The sequence below is a fragment of the Branchiostoma lanceolatum genome, chromosome 16 (assembly GCF_035083965.1).
Source record: "Branchiostoma lanceolatum isolate klBraLanc5 chromosome 16, klBraLanc5.hap2, whole genome shotgun sequence".
Lineage (NCBI taxonomy): Eukaryota > Metazoa > Chordata > Leptocardii > Amphioxiformes > Branchiostomatidae > Branchiostoma > Branchiostoma lanceolatum.
The window spans coordinates 1,329,481-1,353,019 of record NC_089737.1 but is presented as its reverse complement, the minus strand read 5'-3'; the positions used below and the strand labels follow the sequence as shown (position 1 = coordinate 1,353,019).

The 23,539-nt window shown below is 41.2% G+C and overlaps 1 protein-coding gene and 1 long non-coding RNA gene across 3 annotated transcripts in view; one reads left to right on the top strand and one right to left on the bottom strand.

Moving 5' to 3' along the window:
- Positions 1-896: 896 nt before the first annotated feature.
- LOC136421332 (uncharacterized) lies at positions 897-7,684 on the bottom strand. Its single transcript, XR_010753428.1, has 2 exons — positions 3,182-7,684; positions 897-2,683 (listed from the first exon to the last, which is right to left on the bottom strand). It is a non-coding gene; the product is annotated as an uncharacterized lncRNA (long non-coding RNA).
- An 8,208-nt stretch (positions 7,685-15,892) lies between these two features.
- LOC136421321 (protein O-mannosyl-transferase TMTC1-like) overlaps positions 15,893-23,539 on the top strand; it is a 139,155-nt gene continuing 131,508 nt past the window's right edge. For both annotated transcript variants that reach the window (XM_066408544.1, XM_066408543.1), the window contains exon 1: positions 15,893-16,233. In XM_066408544.1, the coding sequence (XP_066264641.1) occupies positions 15,893-16,233 (341 nt within the window). The remainder of the gene's footprint in view (positions 16,234-23,539) is intronic.

The window sequence follows — 23,539 nt, the reverse complement described above, 5'->3', positions numbered from 1 at the left end:
ATGTTGTCGGCGGTTTTAAGTTCGCGGCAGCGCTATATTCACATACCGCTGTTGGCGCTTACTGATTTCACTCACTGTGTCCTGAGACGTCTTTCCTGAGAATTTGAAATTTACTGTTTTAATACATAAACGTGGCCCTACCAAGAGGAATATACGGTATTACCGCACTGTACCTGTATAACGAAAGCTTTCTAACATCTAAATGCGTGCAAACAAGTTCATACAGCACACCTCCTGTATGACACAGTGTACTACCGGTCCAGCTGGGCAATTTTGCATAATTTCACCAGCCGGATAATTGCACCAAATACGCTGGCAAATGTGGTGTGCAGTTAAGCGGATTCTACTGTATCAGGCTAGTGTGTAATTTATTAGCACCACAAAAAATAGGGGGGAACATGGCACAGGTTAATTTGTGCTGTTTGTGAATGTTGGAAAAATGAAATATTATGTTAAAAAGTGCCCTCAGAGTCAGATGAAAAGATTTTTATATTTGGAATATTTTCAGTTTTAAGTGCTCAAATAAAATTTCAAACTCAATATTTCTCCCTCAAATTTTGTAGGTGGATAGAGCATGTCACAAGGATCATAAAACATTAACTTAAGATTTTGATCTAGCATCTTCCCTTCCAGGATTATGAATTTTTGAAATATTATTTTTTCACTATTTTCGTAGAAAAAAACATGTAACAAAATGTCATATATTTGAACCACTTATGTAGCTCATGGTACGTTTAAATTTTTTTCTGTGGTTCATTATGTACACAACATTCCATTTACCACCCAAACTTCCCAGTAATGTGAACATCTGGGTCCCCACCAGCCATGGAAGTTTCATATTGATTGTGTCTGTAACACGTCATATGTGTTATACTACAGTCATGACAGTATTCCCCTTCACTCTCAATTGAATGCTATTTTTGCTTTTATTGCACAGTTATCTTACTCTCGCAATATTTTAACCAATGTTCAACACCTACGGATAAAATCTGTATTTTACCTTCATCATACATGTAATTTCAAACTATATGTACAGATTGCATATATATTAAATAACATATGATTTCACATTCTCATTCTTGTCTTTATTGTGATCAAATATCCTGGCATTCCTTGTATTTGTACTGCTGCTGCAATGCAAATAAATAAATAGTAATTGTGAATAGATTTATGGCATGTAGATTTATGGCATGATTATTTACAAATCACTAATCTACGACATAGACTAATTTGAGTTTCTTGATGTAACTCATATTCATAAATCTTTCACCTAAAAAAAGTAATGCAGCATAAAGATTAACTTCAAATGAATCAAATGTCCTATAGCAGCTCTTGTAATTATGACAAAACTTAATGGAGTAGATTTATGGTAAATGACTATAAACTGTAATACGAATCACATATTGAATGGTAACTATGATTTTCAAGAAAAAATTTCACTCAGTCTGCAACAGATTGACTTCTTGATTAGTGGAATACAGAACATAACAAATTTTCAGTCCTCAGTTCCATTTGCTTGATTTAGCAGCTTCCAACACAGAACATAACACATTTTTATTGTTTGGAGTTTCTCACTCATTTCTTGAGCTCTGCTCCTATGGTAAGACTTTGCCTTTTGAGCATTGATTTTCAGTTCTTTCTCTCTTGTTGCCAAGGCCAATGTAGTATCCTTCTCTCTTGTTGCTTTTCACTGCTAGAGCACTTTCTTTCTTGGACAGTTTCCTCATGTTTGTCTTCAATGATTTCTTCATTGAAGTTTCCCTATCAACGGCCTTTTTCAGCTTCTTCTGTAAATCAAGCAGCTGCTTGTGATCATTTTGTCTCGCTTCTTCTGTTCTCACTAACTCTGAGGCCAGTGACTCAATGTCTTCATTTTGGTGACTTTTGTCTTCTACTGCCTCTTGCAATTGCAAGTTAGCACATCTAGGTCTTCAATCTCTGCTCTCAGATTAACAATGTGCTCCTTCAGAGCCTCGCACTCCATCTGAAACCTGTCTTTCTTCTGCAAGTTCAGCTCTGAGTGATCTCTTCCTTGCTTCGGTTCCACGCAACATTTTCTTTTTGGAAGGGCTCTTCTGTCTTGCTATAGCTTGACCATCATGGGATGCCATTGTCTGTGGCCAGATGTACTTTTCTTCCAGCAGCTGGTCTACATCCTTGTAGATATGGCCATTGTGTATCAGAAACTTGCTCTTGCCTAATTCTGCTCTTCTCTGATGTAGGGCTTCCACAGACTTCCTCAGGGTTCACTTTGTTCTCCCCAAGGTTTTGCAGCCATGTTACCACAGTCTCCCATGTGCTGCCAGTTGTCATTCTGTGCAGCTTCAGTACAATCCTGTTATCAATCACAGGAATAGCTGAAAGACTTGCACGGCCATCTAAGACGTTCTGTCAATGCCATGCTGGCTACAGCTCTCTCCGACATGCTTAATGTCCTTGATTTGAAGACATGGCAGAGTCTTATCCCACAGTGCTTTATCATTCTTTGCCCTTTTGGCATATGTCATCATCTGTCGCTTGATTTGACCACATGTCAGTTGCTAGGAGTCTTTTAATCTCAGGTCAATGCAAGTTAAGACGGCTGGCAACTTTCTTGAGATTGGGAACTCAGAATTTTCAATGTAGTTGATGATGTCTCTCACAACATGGATACTCAGAATCAAATTGCAAGAATGCAAGCTATCTGGAATAAAAAGTAGACAAAAAAATGTCTGTCAGATTATTATTATCATTATTTAATAACATATTAAACAGTTTAAGTTTTACTTCAATTTGTTTACAACAGAACAAGGAGGTTTGAATTAAACCTCCTTGAACAGAAGCATACATTGTGTAACCTTCTGTTGTGTTGGTGAATTGGTTGGTTTTATCATTCTATCATTATTGTTCCACTACCAAAATAGAATTATAAGAAACAGAAAATCATAGCAACAGCAGCACATATTGTTACCTGTTGCTTTAGGAGTTGAAGTGACCACATGAACCTGTGCATCAGGTTGTATGTAAACCCTCAGACTAAATTCACTCAGACTGCCCTCCCCACCCTTAGTTACATGTATGATCTTACCTAATCGAAAACTTATTGACAATTCATCTAGATTTCTTTTCAGTTAAATCATTAAATAATCTACTCTATAGACCTTTAGGAAGGTTATATCAACATTTTATTGTAGAGACTTACCGGGAATCTTTTCCTGCTCCACCAGAAACCTTCGTTCGTCAGGGGAAAAGGCCAGCCTGCCTCGTGTGAGGCATGCCGGCGGCCATGTTGGAAACTACCACTTTTATCAAGGAAAATCCGGGGGTGTTCCAAATGATGAAATCATACAAAACATGTTTTTCTAAGTAGAACAAGATTGGCAACATAAAAAGATGTTGCCATGGCGACGGTGGTCTCTGTTAACGTCGTTTTTAGCCAACATGCAAAGAAGGACCTCGCATAAATCATATCAGTCGATCAACTCATCTACCAAAATAACACAAGCTGTCCAATGTATGAAAATCTTGTTTTCACAAAAAAAGATATCGTACCATTTCCTCATAAATTATGTAAAGAGGCCCTCTATGCAAGATTTGTGTCTAATAGTGGCCACATTTACTTAACTTCCAAATGGTGCAAAAATGAAATCCCCATCATTTACCACTATGGATTTATAGTATTTTGTCATTGATTATGCAAATTAAGTATCAATTTGCATAATTGAGATCTATCGATATTTATCTCTTTCTCAGTTACATATGTCATGTGTTTGAGAGTCCTATAATAGAATGCAGCTGATTTATTAACTGCCCTCATTAATTATGCAAATCAGATATTGATTTCCATTATTGGCATATGATTATGTAAATCATCACTTAAGCTATCTACACACCAAAAATTATGATGATCCGTCATCCCCTTCTTGCGTTATTCTCTTTCAAAATTTGAGTTAAAATCAGCTCCTGCAGTTCCAAAAAAAGCTGTTAGGGGGTCCAAATCTATAGGACATACTTTCCTAACAAAGAGCTATCCACCACTTAAAAAAATCATGACTATGGCATGTTCAGAAGACGAGATTTGAAAAGTGAAAGTTCCCCTGCAGTACCATAGAAAGTTGCTAGGGGGCCCAAAATCCAATCATTACAAGGTCTCCCACAGACCTACCCACCTACAAAATATGAAGACAATACATCCAGGCATTCTTGAGTTATCGTCCCATGGACTTTCACATTCCTGTACAATTCCTAGAATTCTTGCAATCTGCACACAATATAGTAAAAATGTGGCTCGCCCCTGAGGCGTTGCCAAAAATAGTTATACAACATGTTACAATGGTGTATTTTGAAAATTCGATAATTTTTTGACTTATTTTTTTAATTCTAAAAACTATATTTTCCAATATTTAACGCTTGGAACCATTAATTCGACACCTTTACGCCAACGCACCATTGTATGATAAATCAACAAGCAGACTTTTGAGTATTTCGGTAATCATTGACTGTATCGTGTACGTTGGTTTTGCCGCAATTGCTACATGTGTGTCACTCTTCCAAATCATTGACATATCTCGGAAAAATTACGTCTTCAACATAGGACCCGATATGACGGCGCCTTGCGTAATCTGTTCCAAACGAACCATTAATCCGACAGTATACAACAATGTCGCTATTTACCGATAATTTTAATAGTCAGAACAATGGTTATTTCCCGATTTCTCCGTCAACCAACGTCCACTTACACTAGTTACTATAGGCGCCACATGTCATAGTCGGTATGCCGCCGATGCACTCACGATACTGCGGTCAAAATAAATAGTCCTGAAAAACATCGTCCTGCGGCAGATCCGTTCTTATGTTCCATTGCACTGTGGTGGCTATTATAAACCTTGAGGTCTAATACCCAAGTCTGCTACAGCTATCGAAATGCGAGTAAGTGCACTACTGCCCGGTAAACAAAAATATATGCCATACGGAAACGGAAACTATCCTAACACAGGTCATCGGCCTGTACCAAGCGAACATCACTGCGGTAGAGGGGGGAGTACGACTCTCGTGTGTCGCTATCGTCTTAGCCGCTGTGGGGATGTATGTTCCGGAAATATGAAAATAACACGTGTCTTTGATAAAACATGCAAAAGCTTTACTTTTGCATTAATTGCTGCCACAATTCAATAATTTAATAGTATAACCTTGTCATTAGCATGCTAAACCCGTAGTGAGACGGTTGGTACGGTCTTCAATACCTGTCTGCACTAGCTTACACGTGGCTCCGGACTTTTACATTTGAAAATAGGGGAAAATAGATAGAGTAGTTAATTTGTTGACGTCGGTAACTATTACCAATTGCTGATGATGTATAAACACTTGTTGGACATGTCTATCTAATAATCCAAGACAGAAAAGGGGAAAAATGAATAAATAAATAAATATAAATGATTTGTGTTGTCTGCTATTGCTCACATGATCACCCGTACCATTCTGGGAATATTCAAAATGGCGGTTTCCGAAGACGCGTTCGCAAAGCCTCTGGATAATTCGCGCTTTGTTTGGATCAAGGACAAAACTAGACTTATTTGCTGTTATTGACGGACATATTGTTTATTCCTCTTTTGATCGATAGAAGTATAGATATGTAATGTGATGATATGAAGAAGAAAATGTCGACATTGTGACAGTGTGTTGCCGCTGCTCCCTCTCCCATGACATACGTAACGTTAAAACAAACGGTTAGTAAATTGATGACCTCGTCATTGCAAAGTTTGATCTTCATGAACTTACGACTGTACCTTTTTGACATCAGTACTTAACTAGTATTGGAAATGCAATTAACAGTTTTTGCATCAACCTGCTGAATCTTGATTTGGCAAGCCAATACTTAAAAGTGTCGAATTAAAAGGGTGTCGAATTAATGGTTCCTAGCGTTAAGTCACGAAATAGTAAATCTGAAAAAACACCACCAGTAATGCGTAGCCCCGAATGTTCTGCTACATTTTTCATGTGATTTTGGTGACTGGAACATGTGGAACACACCAGGAAACAGCTTTGAAAAACATAGCGCGCAACTTGTTGACAGCACTTTCGCGCACAGACGCCATTCCAGCGCTACGGTAAGGTGTTGGCTCAAGAAACATGTGAAAAACCTCAGGAAGTTTTGATTTTAGCAAAAAGTTGTAATAATGTCTTAGAGATAACCTTATTGTCAGCAATTTTATGAATTTTCAGCCAGAAATAATGTACTTTAAAGCAGATATGGAATTTTTTTCTGAGAGGAATGCTGCATTTTGGACTTTTCTACGCTGTGTGTCATGGGGATTGGCCCCCCTACACGGTAGTACCTTTAAAGAGGGCCTGCATGGGGGGTCCCGACAACGCTCTAAGCTAAATTTGGAGGGCCGGCTACGCATTACGCTAAATTCAGGTAGCCTCTCTACGCTCTACGCTAAAATCTGAAGCTTCCCAATGTATCATGCAGGACTCAAAAACCTACCAGCTGAACTAAGGCGTCAAAGTTGGTAATGTATGAGGTTTGGAGGTGACAAAAACATAGTCTTGATAGCCAGGATTTTGTACTTTTTTTTTAGATTATGGCACAACCGAGCGCCAAAGACGGGTGCTAAGTTTAATGATATCTCTATTTGTAAAAAGAAATACAGAAGGGTTTCAGCTTGATTTTGGGGGAACGGCGCCTTTCGACATTTTTTTTCGCCAGATGCACGACATGCTCCCACGGGGAAATTAAAAATTATTGACCCATTGACACGTTATTTCCTGAATTCTGAGGGGCAAATGTTGCTGGTAAAATAAGCTAAGTTTAATGGCATCTCTATAATGTGAAAAAAAAATACAGGAGGGTTTCAACTTGAGCTTTCGGGGACAACGCCGTCCCGACATATAATTTTTCCGCCAGAGCGTGACATTGAAAATGTTGACATTTTTGACCTATTGAAACGCTATTTCCTGAATTTTGCTGGGCAAATTTTGCTGATAAAGTAAGCTAAATTTAATGACATCTCTATGTGTGAAAAAATACAGACGGGTTTCCGCTTGAGTTTTGGTGTGCGACACCCTCCAGCCCTCCCGACAATCGCGACATGCTTTTCGCCGGCGGCAAAATTCTCTACCGGGAAAATTTTGAAATCATGACCCCCTGAAACGCTTTTTCCAGAATTTTGAGGGGCAAATTTTGCTGACAGATTATATCATAAACAAAAACAGAAGTGTTTCAACTTGAGCTTTGGGTGGCGACGTCGTCCCGACATATACGCCGGAGGCGCAACAATCCTAGGGCGGTCCGGGAGTATGCTAACGTCAGAGAAAATTTTGAAATCTTGACCCGCTGAAACGCTATTTCCTGCATTCTGTAGAGGGGGAGGATAGCAAAACAAAGCAGACTGCGGACATGACACTCGTTTGTGACTTAGAGCAAGGTTGGAAAAGTTTGATAACGCATTACGCACAATTCTTCATCTACGTTTTACGCTAAATTCCGGGTAGCCACTACGCATTACGTAGAATTAAAGTGGCCAATAACGCTCTACGCAAATTACACCGATTACGCTCTACGTTGAATTGGAGGGGTCGGCAACGCTCTACGTAAAATTAAAACGGCTGATTACGCTCTACGTAAAAGGGCATGCAGGCCCCCTTTAAAAAGATAGTTGCACACAAGAGATGATACATTGTAGGTTCCAGACAAGAGATAAGAATCATTGCTCACCTTCCTTTGGCATCTTTCATCTGGAGATCAGGACTGTGCTGCATCAACTTCATAATGACCTTGCCATGACCTTGAAAGGCAGCACAGTGCAGGGCAGTCCACATAGTGCCGCTGTTACAAGCATTGATCTCTGCCCTGGGACCAACACAAGAACCCATCTACTGATTTATGTACATCAATAGATAAATAAATAAATACAATGTTGAACTGCAGAGTCACAGGATGGTCGACCAACTTAGGCCACACTGACTTTATTTTATGGATGACATTCACAGGATACCCTAAAACGGATGCTAGTGCGTAAAAGAAGATTTAGATCTTGAGACTGGTAAAGAGATTCACTCTGTATTATTGGATTTTTCCAGGGCAGTCAACAAAGTGCTGCATTTACATTTTAATCTTCAATTTGCAACAGTATGGCATCAAAGGTCCTCTTTGACGTCTCCAAGTAATCTCCAAATCTTATCCAGTTGTAGAGATAGAATTGTCTTTACATACTTTCCCCTGTTGTTGGTAAACGTACTACACTTTCACATGACTGACTTACCCATTTTTCAGAAGTAGCTCCACAATGTCACTGTAGCCCCAGAAGGCAGCCAAACACAGCGGGTGGAAACCTTGGGATGATTGCACATTTCCCTGCACTCTCTGACTGAGTAGTGACTGCACTTCCTACATGTAAGGAGGGAAAGGCATCAGAGCAGACATTTATCATCCTATTTCCAATCTGATACAATAACTGTTGTACCCAGGTAACAATATTATTTTCAGCTCCCAGACCTTGAATAGTAATCACTGACAGTCCATCCCTGCCGCATGTTCAATTCCTGGCGATCCTGACTAGACGTTGTCTCCTTGGGAAAGGCTCTTTGCACAACTTTCCTCACTTCACCCATGCGCGAAAATCATGAGTGCCTGACTTAGGTTGGGGAGGTAAAAGGCGGTGGAAGGAGAGGGTGGGCTCTGCCTTCCAATACTGTGCCCTAGACATGGTGGATAACAACCCACTGCCCCTACGGTCTCAAAAAGGCTATGGGACTACCTTTACCTATTTTGAATTTCCAAGCAGAGGTTAGGGAGGGGGACGTAAAAAATCCCGGATACTCCTACCCCACTCGACCAAAACCTCTGCTTGGAGAATAACCTTTACCTAACGACTCTGTGTTGGCAGAAATTGGGACTTTTATGGGCGACCCACTGACATAGCCAACCCTGGTGCTTGGCTCTTGATCATAACAAATTGGGGTGCCTTAAATTGTAAAGCAATAAATAACTGAACAATAGCAGGTGGTTTCATAATATTTCATGTACAATCACAGGCGGTAGGCAAAGGTATTATCGTTGAATAGCTTCTATTTCTATTTCATAGTCTGTAAATAGCTAGTAGGGGTATCGCACAGACGGGGTGAGGCGCAGCTGCAGTGTCCGGGCTACGGGTGTGACGACAGCAGCCTGCTCTTGAAGGTGTCCAGTGAGGGGCTGTCTACTACGTGGGTGGAGAGGTTGTTCCACTCAAGTATTGTCCTGGCAAAGTAGGCGAATTTCGCAGTGTCACACTTGGGTTGAAGGGTTCTGTACTTATGGGCGTGGTTGGCACGGGTACGTGCGTGTGCTGGGGTGAGACGAGTGGGCAGGACAGCAACAAGACCGTTTGTGATCTTGTACATCATAACCAGATGTGCGTCCTGACGTCTTGTCTGGAGTGACGGCCATTTCAGGTCCCGGAGGAGCGCTGTAACGCTGACATCTTGTCGTCTGTAGTTGCTGGTCACGAAGCGGGCAGCACGTCTGTTGACCATCTCCAGTGCATCGATGTCCTTTTGCCGAAAAGGATCCCAGACGACTGCCGCATACTCCATGGACGAGCGGACAAGGCTGAAGTATGCAGTCTCGCGGACTTGTCGAGGGCAGAAGCGTAGATTCCTACTGAGAAAATTAAGTGTATAGTTGGCTCGTTTGACTGTTGTGTTAACATGAGCTGACCATTTCAAGTCCTGGCTTAATGTGACACCGAGATACTTGGCCTCTCTTGTCTGTTGGAGTAACTCGCCGCACATCTCGTACATCCTGGTGAGAGGGTTCTTATTTCGCGTTATGGACATAGTGTTACATTTCTTGGGGTTGAATTTCATGCCCCAGGTAGTGGCCCAATCCTGTAATGCGACAAGGTCTCTCTGCAGGATAACTTGGTCTTCCTGTCCGCGGATCTCGCGATAAACAAGACAGTCATCGGCAAAGAGTCTAGCAGTGGTTCCAGGTGTCAAACAGGAGGGCAAGTCATTAATATACATGAGGAACAAAAGCGGGCCGAGTACAGTTCCTTGGGGAACTCCAGAGAGAACGCGTGTTGACAGCGAACACTCACCATCCGCTACCACCCACATGGATCTGTCCTGGAGGAAAGATCTGATCCATCGCTGGATGGGGCCTCTAATGCCGTAGTGTGCAAGTTTACTCAGAAGCCGCTCATGCGGTACCGTATCAAATGCACGGCTAAAGTCCAGAATACCCATGTCTACCTGCACCTTCTTGTCGTATGCTGACACGAGATCGTCAACGGTGAGAAGCAGTTGGGTTTTGCAAGAGTGGGCTTTGCGAAATCCATGCTGGAATGATGTGAGAAGATGGTTTTTCTCAAGATGGTTGAGAATGTGTTTGCACAAAACATGTTCCATGAGTTTGGATATCACGCAAGTCAGTGAGACTGGCCTGTAGTTGCCCGGATCATGTACTCTGCCCTTTTTGAAGACGGGGGTTACCATGGCCTTGGTCCAGTCTTCTGGGACGCATTCATGTTGCAGTGACAGATTAAAGAGCGCTGCAAGTACGGGGGCTAGCTCGCCAGCCAGCTCCTTGAGGACGCGATTTGGGATCGCGTCTGGGCCAGATGCCTCTTGTGGCTTAACGGCATTCAGGAGTTTACGCCCGCCATCCGGGTGCACAGTCATGGCGAGCTACCGACAAAACCCGAAGTGATGCCAAAGGCGAAGCCGAACAGTGAGCCCCGTAGGGGCGAGCGATAGGTAGGAAACGACCTTTCAAATATCACAAATTTCTGCTAGATTTCGTAATTCAGCCCACAACATTAAGACCATTTATCATCAGTGATACATTTACTACCAATCTAGAATATTTTGCTGGCCTAAAAGTTGTTTACAACAAAAGTATATGGCATTTTGTACTGTCAGAATTTGCTCGATTTCCGGCTAACAGCGTTACCAGCAGTACCGCTCCTGCCACAGCACGCCGCTGCTGCACAACATGATGACATAACGGCTAGCCAATCAGAGGTAGGAAAATTTGACCTGTCACCCACAGTTCCTGCCAAAGTTTTATTCCTGTGACGTTCCACCTCATCTGAAGCTCATCTTGTCGCATATTTGCCCACCACCATCCTCCTCACAATCATGCGTCATATGACAATAAGGTGAACTGTGGCATATCTATGAAACAGAATATTTTCAATGATGAAAATTTTGGAATTATCTGTCTGATAATACATGTAGTTGTCAGACTTCATATCAGCTTCGTAGACCTAGCCGTTTGACAACACCGCCTCTACCTGCTCAGTTAGAGGGACAAGTCTCCAACGACAGCTGTCTTCAACTGGCGGACAAGGGCAGCGCCAGGCGGGCTGGCGTTATCAAGGCGGACCTCGAGTGTAAGAGTCATCCGGCAGCTCGCTGCAAGCATCCCAACCAGAACCAGCACGTCTCCCTTGAATTGGTGCCGCTGGAGAAGACAAATGCCCAAAGTGTGTGGGTCTCAGATTCACAACCTGTTATCCACCTTAAACAAATCCACGCGAAGGCTACCGTGCCACCCCTTCTCACTCCGATGTAGGAATTGACATGGTCACCATACTCGATTTGAATATCTGTGTATCTGTACTATGTATTTTGTACTATGTATCTGACGAATAAAGATTATACGAGTGGTTGCCATAGATAAGTGTAGTGTTTAAGTAATAGGTCAAACAAATGTCCCCCCCAATAAAAAGATAGACAGATAATAAAAACTCTTACAAAAGAAGAGTCTGACTGTTTTCAGTAATCGAGAATTCTTCCTTGTACACTTATACACGGGGGGACACACCTACTCTCATCTCCCAAATAAACATACCCCCCGGAATAAACATACCCCCCGGAAAAATCTTCAAAATCTAATAAACGTACCCCCCGGAATAAACATACCCCCCGGAAAATGACCAAATTGACATGTAAACTGTGTCCATGCCACTTCTGTCCTAAGCAGGTAGGTTCTTTTTATTCATTTATGACTGATTTATCTATTCAGATTTACCACATTTGTTTAAAGATTGACATAACAGGTGACTATCACGTTTTAAAGATGTCAACCCAGACCAGACTGTAAGGTTTGATCCACTCACACTGGGAAGGACCCCTACTTTTTGTAACACATAAATGTACAGTATAGCATCTAAAATTGATGGAAAAATTGGGCATACGTTCCCCGCCATGACCCCTAACCGGGGGCCACGGTGCTTTCAAATTCAACAAGTGGAAATATACATGATACATGCATTTTCTACTTGGAACTTGAAGCAAGTGATCAAGGAAAATTGTCTAAAGTGACATATGATAAACAGATTTTAGTAGTCGCCGAACTTCTCAAGTTCACTTGGATAGGCAACACCTTCAGAGTCTACTCTTTTTTCACACAAATGTATCAACATTTAGAGCTTGAACAGAAAATTACAATATCCTGAATATATGCTCAGTAAAAGTATTACTTATTTGTAAAAGCCATATAGAAAGGACGAACTATGACATGTATATGATGTTATTTTTTTATATCTCAACTTACCATTTATCGTGTTATGAATTGCATATAGAAACAGATTAATAAACTGTATGCTTTCCACAAAATCACATCATTATATAATGTTAAGGACATAACCATATATTGTCCATCATCTCCATGGTTGTGTTGTTGCAATCCAAATAATTTCAAATCCAAAAATTACCCTTGTATGTAGAAAAGAAGACTTTCATTTTGAGAGACTAAATTGATATCAAATTTATTGTTTAGATGCAAAAACCACAAGCTTGTACAATGTTGCCAAAACCCACAGGGTTCTCATGTTACACATCAAAGCCTGAGCTAGACGGAGCGGCGTCAGAACAAGCCCTCCCAGACGGTAAGGGGCGGGGCTTACAGAAGCTGCACGCAAACTTCTTGGAAAGCTCTGGCATTCACTCTGTAGGGGAGCGATCTTTTTAAAAGCATTTTTTATGTGATAATAACCATGACTAGATTGCAATTTAATTGTGTATAGACTTAATTACACAAAATCCTCTTTGTTGAAATTATTAACAGCTCTGACTAAGGCAAAAGAGTTTTATTTGTAGATCGAAAAAAAGTGTTTCCCCTTCGTCGAGGTGAGCTCTTCCATTCATGAGAAACTTTCCCATGGACTCACTGCCCTGCGTCTTTACTGTGGCGATTTTCGAAGGACTATTAAAATGTTCATGTTTGCGGTAGGATTGAAACCTTTTGGTATATTTTGAAAGTGATTATACAGTTGTTAATACTAAGACCCAATTTTAGGTAGTGTTTTTATATTTTCAATGTTTTGGCTCCTTGATCATGTTGATCTCACGTTAGTAGAGTAATTTTACATGTGCACCTCAGCTCCTTAGCTTGTTGAAACACGGTGCGCCGCTGGCATGTTCATGTAATTTGTTTTCTGATCAGCGTGCTATGATTTACGATGTGAATAGACTGTCAAAGTTGTGTATATGAAAAATACATTTCAAAACTTCATTGTGCCGTCTTATTTTCCCCTAATAACAACGTTTAATTTGTAGCGAGATCGACCGATATGTTAGTGTCGCCAGGATTTCACAAATGCCGGGTCATTGTAGCGGCGGGGAAATCCACGTCATTTGGTCTAAAAGTAGCGATTTACGAGCAAAAATATCGGGGAAATATGGGGGAAAAACTTAACTTTCGTTATATTGGGGATCTCTGGGAAGCAAAGCCCCAATGAATTTTTAAAAAACAATAAACGTACTGTCCAAAATAAGAACGTACTGGGTGGATTTTGAGGCTGAAAAAAATAAACGTACCGGTACGTTTATTTGGGAGATGAGAGTATGTTCCGAACACCCTATGTTCCGAACGCCCTATGTTCCGAACGCCCTATATTCCGAACGCCCTATGTTCCGAACGCCCTATGTTCCGAACGGGTACACAAAAAGGCTTGCTGGACCTATTGCAGCGCTATTTGCTGTTCATCTGAACTTGAAACATTGATTAGGACACATTGGGACATAGAGTACCTAATGCAAGTGTCAAATTTAACGGGCCAGATTTAATAAACGAGCCACGGGGGGTCTAACCCTTCAAGAGCGGGTAGGAAAGGGGACTTATAAAGGCTTGCTGGACGGATTGCAGCGCTATTTGCTGTTCATCTAAATGTGGCCCGTGAACTTGAGAAATTGATTAGGACACATTGGGACATAGAGTACCTAATGCAAGTGTCAAATTGTACGGTCCGGATTTAATAAACGAGCCATGGGGGGTTTAACCCTTTAAAAGCGGAAAGGAAAGGGGACTTATAAAGGCTTGCTGGACGGATTGTAGCGCTATTTGCTGTTCATCTAAATGAGGCCCGTGAACTTGAGAAAGTGATTAGGACACTCTGGGACATAGAGTACCTAATGCAAGTGTCAAATTGTATGGGCCGGGTTTAATAAACGGTTTTTATTAGACGGTAGTTCCACGTTTTCTGTAAGTGGAATCTGAAGCAGAACAGCAGTTTCGGCTAGCCTCCTTCAGAGACTTCCTGGAATGGCGGCGTATATATTTGGGGGAGGGGGGTGACGCGATTTCTAACACGGGCCAAGGTTCTCTGAATTATGCTGCCAAAGGGACTTTTGCCACCTTTGCTCAAAAGGCCTGGCACATCGCGTCACAGCGAATGCCAGGATGTAGCTCCCGCGAATCCGTTGCGCAAAGGTCGGTATTTTGCGGAGTGTAACTGCAACATTCGCTATAAATTAAAGACTGCGATTCTTCCACTCACCACTTAAGCGTTAGTAAACTTGGGAATACCAAGTAAGGAGGTTAACCTCCTTGGGAAAACATTCAGGTTACTGCATGTTTTCTATTCAGACATACATTATGACAATCGGTTGTGTGTATTTGTGGCACATCGCGTCACAGCGAAGTAAGTCAGCGACTTTCTTTCTCAAACGGGGCCCCGCGGGGCACTATCAGGGCCCCGGCTTTACAGAAACCCGACAGGATCGTCCTGTCAGCAGTGCATTTTTTCTACTGCTGACAGGATCATCCTGTCAGTAGCCACTTCCATAAGCTTACCCCAATCAGGAAAAAGGCAGAAAAACAAACCCTATGTCAACTGATTCAACTGTTTAGTTTAAATCCGGCAATATTTTCTTTTCATAGACTTTGATAATAAGCGCTGTGGTGTTTTCTGGGCGATTAGAGGTCAGGAATAAACAGCGCTTACTGATTTGAAGTGTGCGGAGTTCATTACGTTCTTAGAATCTTACTTTCGCACGCTAAGAAGAATTATCGCAAAATGGGCAGTACCGGGTTTTACGACACCCTGCTGGTGCATTTTGGGAAGTGTGAAAACGGTGAATATTCACTAGTAGTGGCCAGTCTCTACGGTGGAGGCAAAACTACAATGGCTGCTAAACTATGGTGGCTGCAAAACTCTTTATGGTAGCTAAGACAGACTGACAGAAAAGGGTCAAGTAAGCAGACTGGGCCCTGTAAAACACACCCAAGCCGACCCGTAGAGACTGGCTACTTTACGGTACTTAACCAGGCTAAGCTAAGTGCAGTTTGTATTAAATTGGTATAAACAGAGATTGTATGTAGTGAAGTTGTTGGCAATTTTTTAGCATGATCTAGGGTAAATATTCTCAACATAGAGGATAGCCTGGGTGCCATCCTATTTCTACCGGGGCTCCTACACTCGCTACCCTAAAAGAAATTTTGTAGGGTAGCGAGTGTAGGAGCCCCGGTAGAAATAGGATGGCACCCAGGCTACTTACAGGAGTATTTCCCTCCGCCACTGCTGTAGCCAGGGCGTCTGCTGCCATGGGCGCCGCCATGTTGGATTTACAATGCATGTCGGGAAATACTCCTGCATTCTGGGTAATATTCCTGCGCACAAGTGTCCAGGAAGTCCAAACAAAAATGGCGCCCAAAAACTTGGGCAGGAATGGTGCTCACAGGCAGAACCCCAGGTTATCGCCTGAAAAGAAGGTTTCTCGTCCAGGGACAGCGGAAGATCTCGGATTACCTAATATGTCTAGACATGTGTGCTACATTTTGGTGTGTGTGGTGGCGGTGGGTTGCTACCTGAACAGCCTTCCGGGAGACTTCGTCCACGATGATGTGATGGCGATCAAAACCAACAAAGATGTTTTGGGGAAAACGCCCCTCTCCGAAGTTTTCATGAATGATTTCTGGGGGAAGAGAATGTCGGATAACACCAGCCACAAGTCGTACCGGCCTCTGTGTGTCCTGACGTTCAGGTGAGTTCCCACAGACCTCCCCGTTACACATGTACGTTCCTTTGTTGTATGTGATCACCACGTACGGAAAAAAGAGTTCCACGACCTCATATCTCCATGAATAATTCTATTCATGCAAATGACTTACACATTTGCATAATATATGCTTGGTCATAAACACCTTTATCTAACTTACCCATGTTGCAATATTGACAGTCCTATAATTTTCCAATTAGATGAATTATGGTGGTTTTGCATTAATTATGCAAATTAGAAATTCATTTGCATAAATGGTATCTGTTGATGCTCCACTTTCCATAAACTACATGTTACATGCATTTGAGTTTGATAATGTTAAACACTGTAAATATAGATTTTCCTCATTAGCTATGCAAATTAGGTCACAATTAGCATAATTTGCACTTCATTATGTATATCTCTGTCTAAGCTACCTGCATACTAAGTTTCATATTGACAGTCCTATAATTTTCCAATTAGATGATATATGGGGTTTTGCATTAATTATGCAAATTAGGGATTTCTTTGCATAATTGGTATCTGTTGAAGATCCACTTTCCATGAACTACATACGTTACATGTATTTGAGTCTGATAATGGAAAACACTCCAGATTTAGATTTTCCCCATTAGCTATGCAAATTAAGTCCCAATTAGCATAATTTGCACTTCATTGTGTACATCTCTATCTAAGCTACCTGCATACTAAATATCATGGAAATCCGTTGTTCCTTTGTTCAGTTATTCTCCTTAGAAGATTTTCACAAAAACGCCCCTGCAGTTCCAGAGGAAGCTGCTAGGGGGCCCAAGCCTACACCACTTCTTTATTACATCACAAGCTATCTGCCACCCAAAAATCAAGCCCACATCACGTCCAGGTCCAAAGATACAAAAATTGAAGTTCTGCTGCAGTACCAAGGTCACATACTAGGGGGCCTTGAACTTTGGCTTCACAACACCCGCCCACATACCAAATATCATCGTAATCCATCAAGAGATTCTTGAGTTATGCTGACTACAGTAGTGCGGAAACACAAACAGACAGACAGACAAACACACACACAGACACACCCAAAACTATATCTCCATTTTTCATGGAGATACTTCATGGAGATAAAAAGTGTTTTTAGTGAAAGTGAGTTACAGGGAGACTGCGCTGGCGCCACTCTCACCAGCAAAACACTGGCGTGTCTGCCAGGGTCTATTCAAACACAATCAGCTGCAGGTTTCGCCTACTCAAGTACATTCTCGAACATGCCCATTCAACTTGGTTTAGGAAAGGAATTTTAAATGATTACAGACAGGATAACCGTGGCGACTAACGAAGGGCGTTTTTGCTTGATAGTCCCTTCTTAGTCGTGGGGCATGCTAAAAATCCAGCTCGTGTGCGTCCGGCCGTTTTCCTTGGACGACGGGCCAGATGCTTTGTCCCTGAACTCCCACCGCACTTACCTACATTTACGGGCACTTAAGCAACTCCAGAAACCCCAAGTTAATCCACAACAGCGCTTAATACAGCACAAATCAATAGAAAACAGTATCGGGCCTGCCATAATTTATCCTTCAAATGCAAGGAGAATGACGTAACGGAAACCACGCAGCCTGATTGGTGCATTTATTCACATGACATGGGCCTAACGGAAAACGGCCAGATGCACACGAGCTGGATTTTTACTATGTACTGCCCCACGACTAAGAAGGGAAAGTATATGTAATATCAAGCAAAAACGCCCTTCGTTAGTCGTCATGGCTACAGACAGGACAGTTTTGTTGCAGCTGGTGAGGCGTCGTCTGCAAGGCGTACTAGTGGGGCGCCAAGGAGCCTCGCAAACCGCCTCTGGCGAACATTCTGGACACGGATTCTCTTTTTCTGTTCCGAGAATTTTATGATTGCTTGGTTGTAACTAGTGCACGGTAGTTCTTAGTGGACCGAGTAAGACAAACACTAGTCAATTGCCTGAGGGTCTGGTGACTTTGGGATAAATTTGAAATGCGAATCAAAACAAAAGGACCGCTGCAGAAAACACAACTATGAGTAGAGTAGAGTAGAGTTGCTTCAGCCAGTTAGGAACTACGGTTCCAACAAATTTAAGATACGAATCTAAGGTTGTGATCTTTTGATTTGTTGTGATGCACTTGTGCTTGACATTTTTTAGTGGCATTATTTGGAACTGCAGACATTAGGATCTGTTTTATGGCCATGCTTCTTGGCTGAAGTAAAAATTGGTATTAGCTTGTTAGACATGGCTGAGCTCAGTCACCAGGTCATTCAAAATCAAGGTTGAATCAAAATCAAAACCTAGGTGTACTTATTGGGGTGCATGGTGTTGAGGACACAAGCTGGTGCTATACACCCATGATTTTATCCTGTAAGCTTGACAATACTCTACTGTTACTAGTGTTAGCTGTAGAATTTACAGTTGTGTGCTCAAACTATCCTAGATCTGTTATTGACAGAAAATAGAGATCAAAGCAAGATGTAAGGGTTGCTGTGCACGTGCCTGCATGTGTCTGACTGTGTGTGCTGAGATGAGGAGGAGGGACAATAGTGTAATATAAGCCCATTTGCGGTTGCGACTACGCACGACGCATGTACAGTGTCAAAGGTTAAGGCCCCTGGCTTGTTAACAGTTCTCATCTCGACATTGTCTAGATTTGCATAACAACGCCCTGACGGGTTTTGTTTACACCTCAGGAGCCTTTACCTTTGACACTGCACATTCGTAGTCGCAACTGTGAATGGGCTTATTACACAGCAGTGTTCTCGCCAGGCCTTTTCAGCATAGGGGCCCCCTATGCTGTGATTTGGACCCCCTATGCTGTGATCTGGACCCCTATGCTGTGTTTCAACCAGCATAGGGGTGTTTCTTACTGGGAAGAACCTTGTGACCCTTCATAAATCTTATAAAAAGTTCATGTTTGGCTTAAGAATGAGGCTGTGAGTGTGACAGTGGAAAAACTCTACTTCACAAAATTTATCCCTTAAAATGCATGAAGTAATGTCTCATTGGGTTATGAATTTACAAATTTTCCGGGGGAACATGCCGGACTCCCTACTCTGGTCATGTCTTCGGCACTCCACGCGTGACTTGCACCGCGTAAAGTTGGCCTTCTGTACCTGACCCCTATGCTGTGAAGAAATTCTGGTGAGAACACTGCACAGCTTATAGGGGGTCCGCCCGGGACCTCCCATACGATCGCTATCAACGTGATTGTCAATGGAGACCACCTTCTTTTGTTAGTCAAAACAATTTTAGACATATTGGCGGTATTGTGCCTCTACATAGGCACTTATCGGCTCATTTGTACCGCGTTTGCCGATTTTTAGGGACCATACGATATTTAGCCGGGGGAGGGGTGTTGGGTTGCGCGGGGGAGAGGGTCACAGAGAAAAAAACGTCTCAGGGGGAGGGTCATGGACTTCTTTTTTTACGAATCCGTTGAATTGTTGTGCAATTGAATAAACATTATAAAGAATGAAATTATAATCTATACCACTGGATTACCGCATTTTATTTTCAGATGTTTCAAGTGTCCGCCGGACACTTTTCGACAGTGAAGGAAATAATGTTTACTTAACCCTCAAACCACCGCAGCTTTTTTACGACTAATCTTACCGTATGGGGTCAAAACTGACCCCACAATGTTTTCTACAAATACAGCTTTATTGGTGACTATTTTTGTGGTTTGTATATATGTATAGTTTAAGTAATCTATAAAGCAAAGTTTAACATGATTGGGTGTGAATAATTTCTGCTCATTATCATTATTTATGCAAAAATAGGAAACATCGTCTTTTGGACCTAACGCTATTCAGACAAGCGGGCTCTTTTGAGGCCTGCGCCAACACCTGATTAAATATAGCATGTGAATGTCTTACGCTAGAACAACCAAACTTGGTCAACTTTGCTAAAATTTCGTTGGCAACAATTTTAACTTAATGAAATATCTAATCAATGTTTTCATGTTGCTATGGCAACCGATTTCTTAGAGCCATATTTGGAAAAAGTCACTGATTTTGTATTTTACAATGTAATTCTAGGGCTGTCTTTTTAGACTGCACTTATTTTCTTACATCAATACCAACAAATTTAATTCACTATCACTTTTATGATTTAATATTCATTATTTATGCATATTTGATTACGTCATCGGTCAAAATCTAAGATGGCGGACGATATAATTAGATTAGCTATAACGGGCTATTTCAACCTCAAATTTCATCATTACAATGTTTATTCCAACAGAAACAATTTTAATATAAACGTTTTGGTCCATTTTTATTGTGTTATTAGGTTATATGATTAAAAAATGCATCTAAAATAATTCAAGATGGCGGACCAAAGATGGCGGATTTCGCTAGTGTAACTTGATATGAATATAATTTTTATGAGTTCATTTTGACGTTGTTCCTGTTGCCATCTACAAATAAGGTCTTTGGATATATTATGATTTATCATACATAATTTCTATTTAAGTTTTATTGTGTACCTTTGAATTATATGGAAATATCCAATTTGTTGGTTTTCGTCAATAAAGTCACATAAATGACGTCATAATACGTCGCAACGTCATTAATCTTTGCGTTCATTTAACAAATTTTTTTTTTTCACGTTTCTACAAAATCATATTTTGTAACTATGATCATAATAACCCTTACCATACATGTTACTAGATGACAAGAATCAAGGAATAGGGAATATGAGTGCAGATTTTGCTGGGGTCAGTTTTGACATAACTGGAACATGCGTAAACTTTCTAGGATAACTTAATCAACAATGAGCCAATCTCGGTAAAAACTTGTGAGAAGTTATAAGACATATACACAAACAAACTCATGGAAGGAATTTTGTTTTCAACTCGAAATGTCAAAATGGCACATGTTGATATACGCCTGGGGTCAGTTTTGACCCCATACGGTGGTTTGAGGGTTAAGACTTAACAAAACAGGGAATGGCTGGCCTACTAAGTAACCAAAATGTAACTGACAAGATATTCTATAAATATGATAAGTTTTAAAAAAATAACTAAGTAAATACAAGGAAAAATGACATTAAATTACAAAAACAAAAATTATGGCTCTGTTCGACGCAATGGCATTGATCACGAAACCGTATACATTGTCACATAGGGGCGTGCGGCTGAGCTGGGAATGTTGGCGGACTTTTCCCTACTGTTTCTACAGTATCATTCGATTCCAGCGTCTTCTATAGTTGTAGATGGTAAATGTAGAAGTACACGAAAATATCTAGGACTATATTCAACGGCTACTTAGCTTCAGAGGACTATAGTAAGGTTTGATTTAATACCTGAGTGCTGTGTGTTTCTCTGGTCACTTCTTCAAAACGTAAACATAGAGGAGGTGTGGTTTTGACGTCGATTCTAGTACTAGTCGTTAAAGCTACAGTTCCTTGTGTGTCAGTTCGTTCAAAAGTTACGTGCTAGGTTTGCATGTGCTGCCGGTGGGCCCACTTTACACAATGTAAATTATTTGCCTCTGCAAATACAGTTTGAATTTCCAAATATTTATGTCATACTTGGGCCGCGACATATAGATAGATAGAGACATGAAAAAATTCTTATTTTTTATTCCACTTCTTCTCTTCCTTGGCAAATAATTGGCTGACAGTATCAAAAGGAAAATATCCATATGATTACATTATTTACCATCATTATGAATCTATGCCACTTCCTTCCTACGGAATAGTCCCATAAAGGGAGTAACAAGTACAATTTCATTTTCTGTATCAAGGTACGATGATGCTTAAAAGCTGTTTCTGACAATGGTTTAGCTGATGCCAGATCATTGATATCCAAAGACCAAATGATCCTCCCACCTGTCCAGTTACCACCCCTGGCCACCTGAAGTGAGAAAACTGACAAGTCCTGAGTCATATCACAAGTAGACCACCTGAAAAGAAGTGGAATCCAGGCCTTTTTTAGTTTTTATCTTCAGGGACAGTGAAGGCTTGGCTGCCAGTTTTGTAGTTACCTATCATATGATTTGCCTATTATTGCTATGCTGAAGTTATGATTTACCAGGATGTTATTGGTTATTAGAGGTGTGTTTTGTGTGCTGTGCTTGCCTGTGTGTGCCCATACCACATTAAACATTGATGGTGCGTGCCCAGCATCAGGATTGATGCCTGTGTCCCACATGAGGGGCGGTGTTGAACAGCAGACTCCTGTAGGCTGCACAACTGATGGCCAGGGATTTGCTTCCTTGACGTTTCATCAGAAGGAGGATTTATGGGGTGAACCTGGGGGCTTCTGTGTTTCACAGCACTTCCCAACAGTTGGCTGGGTCTGTCCTCCTCATGAGTTTGTAGATATCAATACAAAGCATGTGAAGTACAGTAGGAGTGTTCAGTTTAATGCTGTGCATACCTGCAAACAAATGTGGTCTGGAGTTTTAAAGACTTCTTGGATGTATTTAGGTCTGCTTACACATAGGACATAGTGGTAGAAACTACTCATGGATTTATTTATTTATTTATTTATCCTAAGGGTGATCTCTTCAGTAACTGAGTAACTGATTTCCAAGGGAGACCTTACAAAATCATAAATCAGGATACAAAACAAAGATAATTTAAGAAACTGAATGAATGATGCATTCACAATTATAATATATGGCATAAGCAGTGACCATCAAACATAGGAGCAATAAATCATACAAACAACTAGCCCGAGTACTCAGGCTAACAAACAACTCAGGACAATTCAAAACAATAACAACTCAAAATCACAAAAGTCATTTGACTGTGTTTAAAGGTTAGAGATCAATTTGTTTCTAGCGGCCAGAGGTCAGGGGTACAGTGATTTGTATGTTTATCAGTGCCTGTTTGAATCTGGTGATTGATGAAGATTGCTTATAATTAATTAATTAATACCGGGATTTGGGATGAGTTGGAAATGTTTCAGATTACATTTTTACCTCCATGAAAAATGGAGTTCTTGTTTTGGGTGTGTCTGTCTGTCTGCATATTTATTTGTGGTCAGCAATATCTCAAGATTCCCTGAATGGATTGTGATTATATTTGGGTATTTTGGTCTAGGTGTTCGCAAGACGAAGGTTAAAGTCTATTTTGGCCCCCTGACGAAGATACCATTTATAGAAAATAAGCCAAAGGGCATAATTTGCATGATTAATGCAGTTTTTACACTGTGTGTGCTTGCTTGTCCGGCGGAATGTATTAAGAAACTCTGGATGGATTGCGATGATATTTGGTATGTAGGTACTCTCACCTCTCAAATAAACGTACCGGTACGTTTATTTTTTTTTCGCCTATAGTTCCACCCTGTACCTTCTT